Here is a 15707-nt window from a genome sequence, read left to right on the forward strand (position 1 = left end):
AATAGTACATAAATTGTCGCATCCCTGTGGGGTGGAGCAGAACAGTAACAGTGCTGTAAGTGGCTGGCCCTTACGACATAAACAGTGAAATTACAACTCTGTCTAGTGCTTACGTACTGATGTGAAAACGATTTTAGCACACTAATGTAGTAATATCTACTCGTAAATATATAATTTTAGTCGAAACGTATATAATAATACGTTATAAGAATTCTCACTGAGTTAAAGAATGAAGGTTTTAAGTTGTCTGTATGTATGTATGTATTTGTATGTGTGTGTGTGTGTGTGTGTGTGTGTGTGTGTGTGTGTGTGTGTGTGTGTGCGTGCGTGTGTGTGTGTGTGTGTGTGTGTGTATCTGTGTGTCAGTGTACAAATTCGCTTATAAAACACACACACACACACACACACATTTATATTAATTTCCGTAAATGAGGTTTTTTCTCCCAGCGTGGCGTGTATATGTGAGCATAAAACATGGTTCATAGTGCGAACTAATTTCAGCCTTACAGATCTGTAATTAATACTTATTTTTACGACGTATGTTCCTCCAGAGATGTACGTACTCTAAGGGAACATACAGTGGTAGTGATACGCAGCTCTAATGATATTATGTATTAAGTACGAAAGTATTACTTACTGGTGACATGAAAATTTGCTCCGCATACGGGCTTGAACCCATGTTTTGTGCTTATCACACGCGGTTGCCTTAAACATCTCATCTATCTTTACACACTTCCTGCAACGATCCAAAACTCCATATGCCGCACAGTCTACGCTTCTGTTGGTAGTTACGTTACTTGGATTCCCACACCAATGTTAATGAGATAAACGTGTTCAATGTTAGTGTCATTATCATCTGCAATTCCATAAGCATACATGTAAACTGATAATAAAGAAAGACAGAAGTACTGAAATATACTTTGTTCTGTGAAGAAAAAGTGTGTTTTTAACATTAATAATGGTTTTCGGGCTACAGAATAAATTAATCAGTCCCTGTAAATCGACAGCGCTCTTGCACTCCTCCATCCATCGAGTAGCACTGATGCTTGAATATGGTGGAATCTTCCCACTCTGAGTATAGAAGGCTGTATTTAAATTTTTTTAAATACAGCTGCATACTGTTGCAAATACTTTCATTGTATCTCACTGATGTGAGATGCAGTGCTATATTAATTTAGACCTTAAAAGCCATAGAAGTGTAATAGAATTCTAAACTGTAGCAGCAGCATCTAGCTACAAAAGTAAATTACCCGTAGTGTTTGTTAGTGATAATCTAAGCTCGTACACTTTTGTGAATTCCACATTGTGTTTTTTAATTGGATATGTTCTTGCAATCCATGGAGTGTACAACATTTTTAGGAAAAGTTATTTACTTTCTTTAAAAAAATGTAGGGCTGGATTACGTAGTCAAGAGCTTGAGAATGATGCATGGAATACATTAATATTTTAAGGCAATATTCATTTCAGGGTGTACAAGAGAGTTTCCAATCTAAGAAATTTTATAAAGAAAAGTTTGCAAATAATTGTACAAAACTTTTATTGCAGTTAAACAGTTCTACATCAGTAATCAACAAGTAAACAAGACCGTGTATAAAACATCTGGATCAAACTATTTTTGTCGGGATATTGATCAATTCGAAGGGCAACAAAAAATTTTTTCTACAGTAATAAATGCAGTTTGACAAATTACATTTAGCGATGCTCAGTCACCCAGCGTACTGAATAAATGATTACTACAGCGATTGTTTGAAATCTTTCTTTTTGTGTACCACATAAGAAACATTATACACGTTGGAAGTCAGAGAGATAATGAAAGATTTTAGCTGTTGAACTATGCCTGCACAAATATTTTTAATTTTAAGAACCTCATAATTGTAACAACAGTTCCTGCCGTATAATGCACAACAGAAATTTTCGTTGAGAAGATGATGATACTATGGTGTACTATCTTTTAAACAGATTTAATGAAGCCCTTCTGAGAGCTGAATCTGAAAGGAGGCAGCATGCCTTATTTTCCAGAATTGCCAGATACACACAATATTTGTATACTGCGCCTCGGTAACACACTCAGCTAGCTACACAATTGTACTGAACATCGGGATAGCTAATTGTGGAACTGAAAGAAGCATGTCTGATAGCCTAGTTGATGCGCACAAGCTCTGGTTGCTTGTAAGAGTAGATGGGAGCACCGGCAGGATGCAGGTCCTGGTACTGGAAGCGCGCCAGGTAGCCGGGTGCTACTGCTGGCTGCTGCAGAGCGGAGAGCTCTCCAGGATAGGCGCGCTGCTGCTCGGGGGCGGCGGAGACGGGGGCGGGACCGTGGGCGTAGGCGATGCGCTGCAGGCGGCCGTCCGGTTGCAGCACGTAGTACACACCACTCTCCTCCGCCTCACTTAGCGCCGCATTGCGGCCGCTGGGGAAGTCATACTGTGGGCACACATAGCAGCACTTTCGTAAAGTAATAGGAAGAAAGCAAATTGATTCATTATACAAGCACTACACACCAGAAGTAAGGAAATGATATACATACATCAGTTTGTAATACTTACTGAATTGAAATACACATTTTATCATCAACCAGGTGGTACATGGTACTCCTATCACGTCGCATAAATAGCAAAGGCAATTTTTAACTTTTTGCCCAACATGGGTGTCCCTAGTTCCTCATAATTTATTCCCACCTGTTTAAATACTTTTTTCTATCATCCTGACATTCATCTAGTTAGTGTCCAACTAAGAGGGAGTCATATAGAGTGTAGTCTGAGTTAACCCGAGGGGTTGTCCAACCATCTAACTGTTCATCAGAGTCGGGTCTTAAATATATCTGTCGAGTGTACATCACTTCAGTGGGTCTTTGTACAGTGATGTGACATGTTTATATTGTACAATGATGAGATGAGGGACAGCACAGAACTGTGTTTAATACCTACACCTCTTGTCCGCCCTGGTAGCTGTGTGGTCAGCACGACGGAATGTGATACCTACTGGACCAGGTTCGATTCCCGGCTAGGTCGGAGATTTTCTCCACTTAAGAACTGGCTGTTGTGTTGTCATTATCATCATCATTTCATCCCCATCAACATGCAAGTCGACGCAGTGGCGTCAACTCGAAAGACTTGCACCAGGCGGTCTACCCAACGGGAGACCCTAGCCACACGGTTACCTCTGAAATACAACTAAAGGAACTTCATCAGCCGATCGTCAGATCACATTTGACACTGTTAGCTATCCCCACGCTACACGGACGTCACGAATTCAATCAAGACCGTTGGCAATCTGGTGACGTTAAGCTAACAAATTGCCTCACCATGCCAGTCACTTACTAGTAAAGAAATACCTTTCTCGGGTATGGATGTGTGTGTTTGTCCCTAGGATAATTTTGGTTAAGTAGTGTGTAAGCTTAGTGAGTGATGGCGTTAGCAGTTATGTTCCATAAGATTTCACACACATTTGAACATTTTTTTGAACAGAATTCCAACAATTTAACTTGCATCCTAGCAGCCTTATCTATAGAAGTAAGAATTTTCAACACAATCCATTGAGCACTGGTTCTGCAAAGAAATTTCTCACATCTTTGCCACTCAGCTATATAATTCATAGTGTCCTTCCTTCACATCACATACCAAGCGCCTCACTTCCATTTTTCTGCAGAATATTAACTGCAGTTTAGTTTTCTATAAGTTCTGTTGCTCGCCAAGTGACTCCTACACTAAAATCAAAGACAATTATTTTCCCAGAAATTTACATAGAAAAGCAAATGGAACATATCCAATGCCCGTACTATCTATCAGATTTCATAACCCTCTGGAACAAGAGCAGACAAGTGTAATGAATACAATTTATAGATCGGCCATCTATCAAATATATTGGAAAGAACAGGGAACACACCAACTTCAGCTAGTGGTAACGTAGTTGCGCCGCAGTAAGTGAATATATTAACCGTGCTTACGTTGTAAGGGCCGGCCACGGTAGTCGTAGGAGCCTCTGTAGTTGTGGTGGCAGCTTCTGTGGTGGTGGGGGCAGAGTTCGAGAAACTAGGCAGGCGGTAGAGACCCGACAGTCGAGAGGCGTCCTGTGAGGGAATGAAAAACTGTGCGCGGAAGCTGGCCGCAGAGAATCCGGAGAAAGACTGAGGAGCAGCGAATGATGGCTGCGCCTGTGACTGGGCGAATGCCTGTGGCTGCTGCTGCTGCTGCTGCTGCGGTTGTGTCTGGAGACGCTGTGCCTGGCGGAAGGGCGCACCGTAGCTGGTGGAGGGCGCTTCGCCTGTGGCCACCGCCACAAGCGATGCCGCGATGAAAACCAGGATGGCCTGCAGCACACAGCGATGGAACTTGATTTAAGTTATCTCATTTCATTGCATATCACGTTCTAATTCTCTATGAAAGAATCTCTTTTGAGAAGTTAATCATAATTGTTCAAGGTGTGTACACGTTGATCATATCTGGCCTTTTCTGGAAATAATGAACGAGGATCTATTCGCAAAAAATGTAATTTCGTTATTGTCAGTCTATTTTCGGTAAACTTGATTGTGGAACTTCTCTGGTTTAATTCATGGCAAGTGCAATTGAATATACTGATATTGAAACTAAATAAATAACAATCTTCTAATCAAGTTTAGCTCTGTTTCATTAAAACTACAACCAAAGCCTCACTTGTAAAACATTTTACAAATCGTAATCATTCTGTAAGTTAATTCTAGACCTAAATAATGATTGCAATATAAATTCATTCAAAATATAATTTTAATCTTCGACTTTAGAATCTGCACAACTTGAAATTGACTGTGCAATATAAATCTTTAGCTAGCCTGTGAAACACAAAATATGTAATACTGGACTTGTTAAGTAGGTGGAGTGAAGCAACATTTCGGCAAAATTTCTTGATGATCGTTATTCATACGATCCAAACAGTGGAACACATCCACAATGAGTTGAACGATTAGGTTTAAAGCTCCTCGAGGATGATGTCGAGCAAGGAAGGTTAAAAAAAATCGGCTTTGGTCTTTCAAAGTAACCATTGCGGCAGTTGCGTTAAGCAATTTAGGGAAGTAATGGAAGACTTAAATGTCTATCGACAGAAGGGGATTTGAAGCGTCGTAATCCGGGTACCAGTGTTTTACTACTGTAACATCTCACTCGAAATGAAATTTACTTTTACGTCAGGACACACCTTCTAAGAGGAATACGTAGACGTAACGAATGCCATGAAAGAAATTAAATATTTCCTAGTTACATGCACGCATATTATCAACTTCGGATCTCGAACCCTTGAAAATTCCATGTCGTGTTGTTGTTGGTGCAAATATTTTCACATTTACAAAAAATGAATAAATAAATAAATAAATAAAAAATCTTTAAAACGTATGACGAAATGTTGCTTGTTTGAACAGAAACTGCTGATTCCATGTGGATTAGTACGGTTCGCTTTAAGAAGACGTACACTAAGTCTTTCTCATGTGCATTCATTGGCGTTACTAGGGTTCCGCTTGGCGCAAAATATCCTTTTGCTCTGAAGATTATACGTAACGCAACTGTACCACATACTACGAAAATGTACCAAATAATTTTCCCGTAAGACCTTAATCAACTGGATCTCTTAGGTTCGTCCAGATGTACTCTCACCACTGCCAAATATTAGAGGCAAGAGATTCCATCTGATATAAAAAATATATCCACCATCAAATTATTCATATTATGGGAACAAAAGTGCATCTGAAACAGAAAAATAACCGAAAAATTTTTATTGTTCACACATTTTATTTCGATATTTTGATTCAGTTTTGTCATAATTCCTTCTTACTCGTGTTTAGTTTGATCAGTGGGTACTTTAACTGAACCTTTATTTAAATTAAATTGAAAATGGATACAGAATGTGGCGCAGCTATTATCAATATCAGATGTGTTATATTGTCATGCAGTCAACCGCGTCTCTTAGATTCAAGCATCCTTCTTGCTGCCTCTTATCGAACAATTGCGTCTCTTATTATTACGCTGATGCCGCGGCTTCATGACAGCCATGTGGTTCGAGAAAACATGAAACCCACGAGGCGGGGCACTCACCTGCATTACTGCGCTTGGTGCGTCGGGTGACTGGGGGACTGTGGTGCCGGACAGCTGAGGTGGGCGCCTTTTATGCGGACAGAGCCACTGGGGGGAGTGGCGCTGAGCGGCGCTGCTGGAGCTAACCCAGTCGCGTCCGACGCCTGGCACGCGCACGGTGCGGCCGCGGGTCAAGGCCGCAACGCATAGTCCTGCGTACATCGGCAAGTCACGCAATCCCACCTTCCTGTGGGGCCGTTCCACATATAACATCCATCCGCCTAGCTTGGGTTTCTGGCCTCGTCATGTCCATTTTAACTATACAGTAGGTCATGAATTGTGATTAGTATACTACAATTGCTATTGTGATTACTCACTTTGCCAATTTTTTCTTTTCCTTGGCATGTATGTGCCCAAGGATAGTCCACTTCTGACTAGAACTGGTTGTTTAATAAAGTGACAAAACATCTGTATGTAAACCACGATTTTCCAAAAAAATTTCTAGATGTTGTTCACTTATCTTCTTATTTGTTATTCAAGTCATCCCTCTTTTGTCCTATTTGACGGCAGCCACAATTTCTTGCTACATCGTGCTAACACTTCCATCTCCACATTTCTGAGTAGTCTGTTTACTATATTTCATAATTTTACTGCACCTCTAACGCCTCCTCCAGCTCCCTATTTGCTTTCGGGAACGCGTCATTTGCGCAAAGTTGTACAAAACTGTATGCAGAGATCTAATTAAAATTCTTTGGAAAATAAGGGTTACCAATTGTTCTGTTGCTTTCTGTCTAATGGAATTTATTATAACACTTGGATCTTCTGATAGACCAGTTTGCTTGTTGAATGTTAAGTGGACGGTCATTCACTTATATAAGGAATATGATTAGACCTACTTTTGAACCATGTGGGGGTTTCATTGTAATTTTTACCCCAAACACTAAAATTTTATACCTAATTCTCTGAATTACTCAGCACAACTATTTGAGTTTTGATTCAGGCCAGTTGTGTGAATATCCATCAATTCCATAACACTTGAGTTTTTACAAGAAAGTATCATGATGTACACAATCGAAGGACTTGGAGAGATCACAGATAATACCAACTGGCGATATATTATTATGTAAGGCCTGTACTATTTGATGAGTGAATATAATACTGTTTGATGACTGAATGTATAAGTAGCATTCTGAGTCGAGCAACCTTTCTGGAATGCAAACTGTAGAGTGCTTGGTAGGATGTTCCTAATTAAGTGTGCGTCTACTCTTGAGTACGTTACTTATTCGAATATTCTGGAAAACATGTTGTCACTAGCCATTCCAAGTTAGAAAGCTATATGAGAGCAAAACTTCCTTTCTAAGTAATGAGATGTCCTAGAAAATTATTCCTTACGACATTATCGAGTGGAAATATGCAAAATATGTCAGGAGGTTGATACTTTGCTTCCTAGATTAGAAATTATATGAAGGGCTCATATGAGAGCAAATGCATCACAAGTATTTTAGCCACATTAATTATAATAAACAGTCTTAAAAGATCATTATGGGAATCCCACTGTCTTCAGATGTAATTCCAGAACCTATAACCAGCAACCATTTCCAGGTCGCCGATATCACTGATATCACTGAAGCTTTCCGCAAACAGTGAAGAATTTCAACGTTACTCGATTAAAAAATTGACAGATTAGATTAGATTAGATTAGATTAATACTAGTTCCATGGATCATGAATACGATATTTCGTAATGATGTGGAACGAGTCAAATTTTCCAATACATGACATAATTAAGTTAATTTAACAACATACTTAAGTTAATATAACAACTCTTTCATTTTTTTGTGTTTTTTATTTTTATTTTTTTTTATATTTTTTTAAATTTATATCTAAAAATTACTCTATGGAGTAGAAGGAGTTGTCATTCAGAAATTCTTTTAATTTCTTCTTAAATACTTGTTGGTTATCTGTCAGACTTTTTATACTAATTGGTAAGTGACCAAAGACTTTAGTGCCAGTATAATTCACCCCTTTCTGTGCCAAAGTTAGATTTAATCTTGAATAGTGAAGATCATCCTTTCTCCTAGTATTGTAGTTATGCACACTGCTATTAATTTTGAACTGGGTTTGGTTGTTAATAACAAATTTCATAGGAGAGTATATATACTGAGAAGCTACTGTGAATGTCCCTAGATCCTTAAATAAATGTCTGCAGGATGATCTTGGGTGGACTCCAGCTATTATTCTGATTACACGCTTTTGTGCAATAAATACTTTATTCCTCAGTGATGAATTACCCCAAAATATGATGCCATATGAAAGCAACGAGTGAAAATAGGCGTAGTAAGCTAATTTACTAAGATGTTTATCACCAAAATTTTCAATTACCCTTATTGCATAAGTAGCTGAACTCAAACGTTTCAGCAGATCATCAATATGTTTCTTCCAATTTAATCTCTCATCAATGGACACACCTAAAAATTTGGAATATTCTACCTTAGCTATATGCTTCTGATTAAGGTCTATATTTATTAATGGCATCATACCATTCACTGTACGGAACTGTATGTACTGTGTCTTATCAAAATTCAGTGAGAGTTCGTTTACAAGGAACCACTTAGTAATTTTCTGAAAGACAGTATTGACAATTTCATGAGTTAATTCTTGTTTGTCAGGTGTGATTACTATACTTGTATCATCAGCAAAGAGAACTAACTTTGCCTCTTCATGAATATAGAATGGCAAGTCATTAATATATATTAAGAACAACAAAGGACCCAAGATTGACCCTTGTGGAACCCCATTCTTGATAGTTCCCCAGTTTGAGGAATGTGCTGATCTTTGCATATTATGAGAACTACTTATTTCAACTTTCTGCACTCTTCCAGTTAGGTACGAATTAAACCATTTGTGCACTGTCCCACTCATGTCACAATACTTGAGCTTGTCTAGCAGAATTTCATGATTTACACAATCAAAAGCCTTTACATCTATGGACTCTTGAAGCTTAATAATAATGCATCATGGATCACTATTAGAAATTTTTAGGCACTGAGTAGTCTCTGCCGTCAGTACAACACAGTGGCACTGTACTGGGCGGTTCTCTTGAACTCCTGCAATACAGATGAATCTCAGGATACGCGTCACTCTGCTGGAGATGACTCGCCTGGTCATACGACCCAGACACCAGAGTGTCTTTATAAGCAGCGGCCGTTAGCTCCAATGACGTATCGTTCGCCGAAGTCAGACTGTACTCTTCATTCTTCTTACATGCTATTGACACCAGAATGCCTGTTACTGGATTGGACTACATATTACTATACTGACTCTTTATTGATGTACTGATAATAGAATGCGAAAAGTTCCGGAATTTCTGGTGCCATGCCGACGCATGCTTGTTCAGAATTTTTTTTTTTACTGTAATTTGTTCTGTGGTTATTCTATTGTACACTGATACACGCTGTGCGACCTGGTACACAGGAACCAAACAATCGTGTAGGAATGTGGCGACAAGAATACTGGCCACACTTCAAGGGCACATGACAGTGAAGGTAAACAGGGACCTTGGGTTTCTTAGATTTTGACTGTAGCAATTAACACCGACACTTCAAGAGCAACAGGCCAACTAGAAAAACTGGAAGAAGCCGTCAAGCCAACTGACGCAGCAACTTCTCCTACAAGCAACGCAGTTGACACACCACCCGCCTCATTTCCTAATTTCCGGCCAAAATGTTTAGCATTTGGACGCCCATAACCTTCGCCTCCCTTTGTACTGGCATGCGTGTAACGTTTCTTATACGGCTCTGCAATATGCATGTCTTGTGTTTAGGCACCCACCTTTCAGGAAATATACACATTTTTCTGAGTTCTTTATAAATGTACACTGAAGAGCCAAAGAACCTGGTACACCTGCATAATATCGTGTAGGGCCCCCGCAAGCACGCAGAAGTGCCGTAGCACGACATGGCATCGACTAGACTATTGTCTGAAGTAGTGCTGGGAGGAACTGACACCATGAATCCAGCATGTCTGTCCATTTATCTGTAACAGTGCGTGGTGGTGGAGATCTCTTCTGAACAGCACGTTGCAAGGGATCCCAGAAATGCTCAATAATGTTTATGTCCGGGGAGTTTTGTGGCCAGCGGAAGTGTTTAAAATCAGAAGAGTTTCCCTGAAAGCATTCTGTAGCAATTCTGAACGCGTGGCATGTCGCATTGTCCTGCTGGAACTGCCCATTTCCGTCAGATTGGATATGAATGGATGTGGGTGATCAGACAGGATGCTTACGTACGTCGCACCTAGACGTATTAGTGGTCAGATATCACTCTAAATGCACACGCTCCACAACATTACGGAGCCTCCACCTGATTGAACAATCTCCTGCTGACATGAAGGGTTCATGGATTCATGAGGGTATCTCCATACCTGTAGACGTCCATCCGTTCGATATAATTTAGAATGAGACTCGTGTGACCAGGCACCATGCTTCCAGTCATCAACAGTCCGATGTCGGTCTTGATGGGCCCAGGCGAGGCGGAAACCTCCGACAGCCCATATCGATGGTGTTTCGTTGAATGGCTCGCACGCTGTCATTTGTTGATGGCCCATGATTGAAATCTGCAGCAATTTGCGGAAGGGCTGTACTTCTGTCACGTTCAACGATCTCTTCAGTCGTCTGTCCCGTTCTTACAGGATCTTTCTTCGGCAGCAGCGATACGGAGATTTGATGCTTTACCGGATTCTTGATATTTGCGGTAAATTTGTGAAATGGTCGTACGGGAAAATTCCCACTTCATCGCTACCTCGGAAATTCTGTGTCCCATCGCTCGTACGCTGACTATAACACCTCGTTCAAACTCCCTTAAATTTAATAACCTACCAATGTAGCAGCAGTAACCGGTCTAACAACAGCGCCGGACACTTGTCTTATATAGGCTTTGCCGACCGCATCGCCGTATTCTGCCTGTTTAGATACCTCTTTATTTGAAAATGCATGCCTACACCAGTTCCTTTGGAGCTTCAGTGTACTACTGTTGTAGAGTTCTCTGTAGAATATTTAAATAGATCTGCAGGGTATTGCGAAGGATACGATAGTACTGGGGAAAATTTTAATCTTGTAAAAATTTCTTCACCTGTTTGTGAAAAAAATTTTGATTGCAGTTCTGAATAGTCGTGTGGTATGAGATAAATTGCTATGGTCAGGGACTCCAATTTACTAACAAAAAAGTCGAATGGATGCAGTAGTTCTGATGAAAATTCTGGGTAGCATCCGAAGAGTCAGTTAAATCTCGTTCTAGTTGGTTTCCTTCCGCGGCCACTGCTCCCCCTTGTGTGGTTCCTCTGTATTCCCTGCAGTCCTTAATACCCTATGTGCGTGCGTTGCGGTGCGGTGGAGCTAGTGGCGTCCGCGGTGGCCGTTAGTTACTAACTGCATGTTTACGAGCGCAGCGTTGGATAGGGAAACTATGGCAACGAGGCTGAGTTGGTGTCGGCCAAGGTTGAGGGTGTCACTAGATTGGCTGTAATCTGGTGATATGCTCAGCGGTCTGGTGTTACTAAGCACGACCTTGCGTGTGGAGTCCTAAATTTGTTGCTCGCTGCTTCTGGTTAATGTATTGGCTACAGTCAAGGTACAGCCTTGCGTAATTTGAAGCCAACAGTGGTGGTAATTTAGTGGTCTTTCGCTCTTTGTTGTATGTAGCTACACCGTTGTCAGCCGGGTGCTTAACTATGTCTTAAGACTTTGAAATACGACTGTAATAGATTTAGTTCAAGTTATAAGAAGTAAACGCCGATTAGCAAGGCGCCATGAAGAAGTTGTGCGATGTGCCCTTGTTGATTACTTTAAGGACTGGCTACGGCAGCAGCATGGGTTGTTTAAGTCTATTATTTGCCGTCTTAAAGTGACGGAAACGATTGTTCTTGAATTAGTGGTCACCTGTCAAAAGTGTGACACGCATCAATTGCCTCTGTCTCCTTGTTTTTATCGGAAAGGGAGTAATTGGTGGGCTACCGCTTTGGTATGGTTTCGAAAAACAGAGCAACTTAAAGTGTGGAACATTGCTTCGTCCCTGTGATGTATTGTCACATGGCTAGACTCTTCCCGACAGTGCAGGGAATTGTGAGATCAGTTGTGTTGTTCGTAGTTGATGTTGATTTTGCTGAGTTTACTTTAAATGTTCTTTATAGTGTTTTTTTTCGCCTTTCTTGTTTTTGTGAGGTAGGGCTCTTTGCTTGTGTAGAATAGTGAAGTGGTGCACCCCAATAGTTAGTTATTGCAATTATGGAGCTTGACCGTAAGTACTGATCTGTGTATGGTAGCACTGTCTTACTTGACTTGTTCTGCAAAGCGCCTAGGGTCCGTTGTGATATAGCCCGTCCGGTGTTTACACTTGCTTGCGGGGCCACGTACAGTTATGGTTTAGTTTTTCGACATCTGTAGCTGATTTTGTGATTCTGTGTGCGTGGCAGTAACTTATTTCTATTTGAACAGAGTAGTTATCAGCTTGGCCAGCCCTAAGCATTTTCATAAGTATAGTAAGTTACAAAAGCTTTTTTAAAGTTTTATCTCAGCTTCATTACCCATTTAAGTTTTTTATTGTTAAAATTAAGCCCTGGTATTTAAATTGCTTGCCGCCCTTGAGATCTGCGATACATCATATAGCAGCGTTAAGTTGTTGGGTTCCTGTCGTTGGCATCGTATACCAAAGGCCTGAAGAAGCATACTCGTACTACAAACATCAAAAAAGTTTTGCATCCCTCGGTTCTGAGAGTTCCGGGACCTGTTCATAAAACTGCAGTAAAGATCAACATAAACATCGTTTTCGCCCTTTTTATTGATCAAGAAAACCACACATTACATGTTGTTCCACCATACAGCGAGACCTTCAGAGGGGGTAGTCCAGATTTTTATAAACACCGGTACTTCTAATACCCAGTAGCACGTCCTTTTGCATTGATGCACCCTGTCTTCGTCGTGGCATACTATCCACAAGTTCATCAACGCATTGTTGTTCCATATTGTCCCACTCCTCAACGGCGATTCGGCGTAGATCCGTCAGAGTGGTTGGTGGGTCACGTGGACCATAAACAACCCTTTTCAATCTATCCCAGGCATGTTCGATAGGGGTTCATATCTGAAGATAGTGCTGGCCATTCTAGTCTAGCGATGTCGTTATCCAGAAGGACGTAATTCAGAAGATGTGCACGATTGGGGTGCGAATTGTCGTCCATGAAGAGGAATGCCTAGCCAATATGCTGTCGATATGGTTGCACTATCGGTCGGACGATGGCATCACATATCGTACAGCTGTTACGCACCTTCCATGACCACCAGCGGCGTACGTCGGCCCGACATAACGCCACCCCAAAACAGCAGGGAACCTCCAACTTGCTGCACTCGTTGGACATGTGTCTACGGCGTCCAGCCTGACCGGGCTGGCTCCAAACACGTCCCCGACACTTCTCTGGTTGAAGGCATGTGCGACACTCATCGTAAAGAGAAAGTGGTGCCAATCCTGAGCGGTCAATTCGGCATGTTGTTGGGCCCATCTGTACTGCGCTGCATGGTGTCGTGGTTGCAAAGATGAACCTCGCCATGGACGTCGGGAGTGAAACTGCGCATCATGCAGCCTATTGAGCACAGATAGAGTCGTAACACGACGTCCTGTGGCTGCACGTAAAGCATTATACAAATCGTGTCGTTGCTGTCAGGGTTCCTCCGAGCTATAATCCGTAGGAAGCTGACTTGTCTTAGACCCCAATCTACAGTATGCTGTGGATGGGACGAGCGGTGGATGGAAGGCACTTCTTGTTCCTTACGCGAGCGTAGTTGCTCATGTGAAGTCATTGAACTTTAGCCAATTTGAGGACCTCTTATGGTGTTGTGTTGTGCAATTGTAGTCTGTCAACATTCGCCATAGACTGTAGCGGCATAGGCTGAAGAGAATATCTGCATGGTTGATTGCAGCAAGTTAATACAAATAAAATGGCGTTCGCGGTAAAGTCTTTGAAGTTCAGCTGTCCCTGCTGTGTAATGTTGCTAGAGCTTTTGCACGCTAAAAGTATCCTAGCCTGGCTGCAACTACGTGTAATTGCTACTGTCACATAAAGCTGGTGCCTGAATTGCGAGAAACAGATGCGAAAGTTCTTGATAGGTACGCTTTAGTACCAGAATTCTGTGTACAAAATGTTAGTAGTTCTGCAGAATTTCGAGAAAAAACAACTTTACTATGGAACATTTTTATCTTGTAAAAAAATTATTTGCCAATTTGCGAAAAAAAATTATGATCGCAATTCTGAATAGTCCCCCCACCCGCACCCCACCCCACGAGTTCTACAGAAAACACTAGCGACCTGACCGCAGTGGAGTTTGTGCGATCTATAGCCACGTGCTGGCCAATCCACTCCAGTGCAGGTCTGGCGCCGTTTGTCCCACTGCAGCGAAGTTTGGAGCGAGGAGTGGCCACTTGCTCCAGTGCCAGTCCAGTGCAGTCCGCCCGACTGCAGAGTTGTTTTCTGCAGGCTACTGCCACTTACTGCTGACCCAACTCCGGTAGTAGTCGAGTGCAAACTATATGCACGCGACTCCAGTACCAGTCCAGTGCAAGCTACATATTCTGTGTGACCTTATCTTCATTTCCTAATACGGAAAAGCTATGAAGCACCCTTTGGTACACAACACCGGTAGGAAGCATCATGTCCCCTGAGCTCTCTCTACCTCGCTACAAGATGCAAAGCACACATTGCCAAGCAATGTCATATCAAGTGCTCTCTAATGTGCCATGTTAGAATGGTGCTCCACTTGCTGTGCAACATCACTAAGCAGTACCTTCTCCCACCCAATGTTGGTAAGAAGCACCATGTGCAACAGTTATAAGGAAAACTCTGCCACACTCCAGTATGGAACCCTGTCCGCCACGCTCTAATACTAGGACGTGCTACCTTCTACGATTACAAAGAGTTCTGCCATTCACTGATAAATGGCTGTGGCGTAGTTTTCACAGTGAAGAAAGATCTGAAAACCAGTTCGCATTACTCTCTTTTAATAATGCACACGAACACCTCAAATCATTTTATGCACTAGTGGAACTGTATGAAATTGTCTACAGTAGTTTCTGAGATTATTCGCAAAATATATGTAGAACTGTGACAGGGGAATGAAAATAATGTATGTATAGCAAATAGAAGAATAAACAGTCGTCAGTATTCGCAAAATAAATCTTCTTTTTTTTTCAGCTGACAAGACTAAGAAAAAGTTATAAGAGTAATACTATCGAGATGCTTTAGAGACATGTGTACCAATACAACAACGTATGAATAAGCCAGAATTCAACCATATTTGTAAGATATGTTGGCGGCCGGGGTGACCGAGCGGTTCTAGGTGCTTCAGTCTGGAACTGCGCTACTGCTGCGGTCGCAGGTTCGAATCCTACTTCGGCTGTGGATGTGTGTGATGTCCTTCGGTTAGTTAGGTTTAAGTAGCTCTAAGTTCTAGGGGACTGATGACCTCAGATATTAAGTCCCATAGTGCTCAGAGCCATTTGAACCATTTACGATACGTTGAAGGTAGATTTAGTTCCACTATTGGCGCACTATTGACAATGATACTGTCTTCACTGACATTATTGGTGTTAATTCTTTGGATAATTTTAATGAATGCGATCCAATATTT

General features: G+C 41.4%; 2 protein-coding genes across 3 annotated transcripts in view; both read right to left on the reverse strand.

Moving 5' to 3' along the window:
- The window catches only part of LOC126183305 (uncharacterized), a 162512-nt gene that overhangs the window by 32897 nt on the left and 113908 nt on the right, over window positions 1-15707 (reverse strand). The window lies entirely within an intron of this gene.
- On the reverse strand, window positions 1521-6140 carry LOC126183296 (uncharacterized). Its single transcript, XM_049925139.1, has 3 exons — window positions 6063-6140; window positions 3950-4312; window positions 1521-2427 (listed from the first exon to the last, which is right to left on the reverse strand). The coding sequence occupies exons 1-3, from the start codon at window positions 6066-6068 to the stop codon at window positions 2140-2142; spliced, it is 657 nt and encodes a 218-aa protein (XP_049781096.1). The 5' UTR covers window positions 6069-6140; the 3' UTR covers window positions 1521-2139.

Source organism: Schistocerca cancellata, chromosome 1 (assembly GCF_023864275.1).
Source record: "Schistocerca cancellata isolate TAMUIC-IGC-003103 chromosome 1, iqSchCanc2.1, whole genome shotgun sequence".
Taxonomy (NCBI): Eukaryota; Metazoa; Arthropoda; class Insecta; order Orthoptera; family Acrididae; genus Schistocerca; species Schistocerca cancellata.

Excerpts from the sequence above, each read along its gene's own strand:
- LOC126183296 (XM_049925139.1), bottom strand. Across the intron at positions 2,428-3,949 it reads CCGTGGCCGGCCCTTACAAC|TATGACTTCCCCAGCGGCCG; the intron begins GTAAGCACGGTT and ends GTGTGCCCACAG.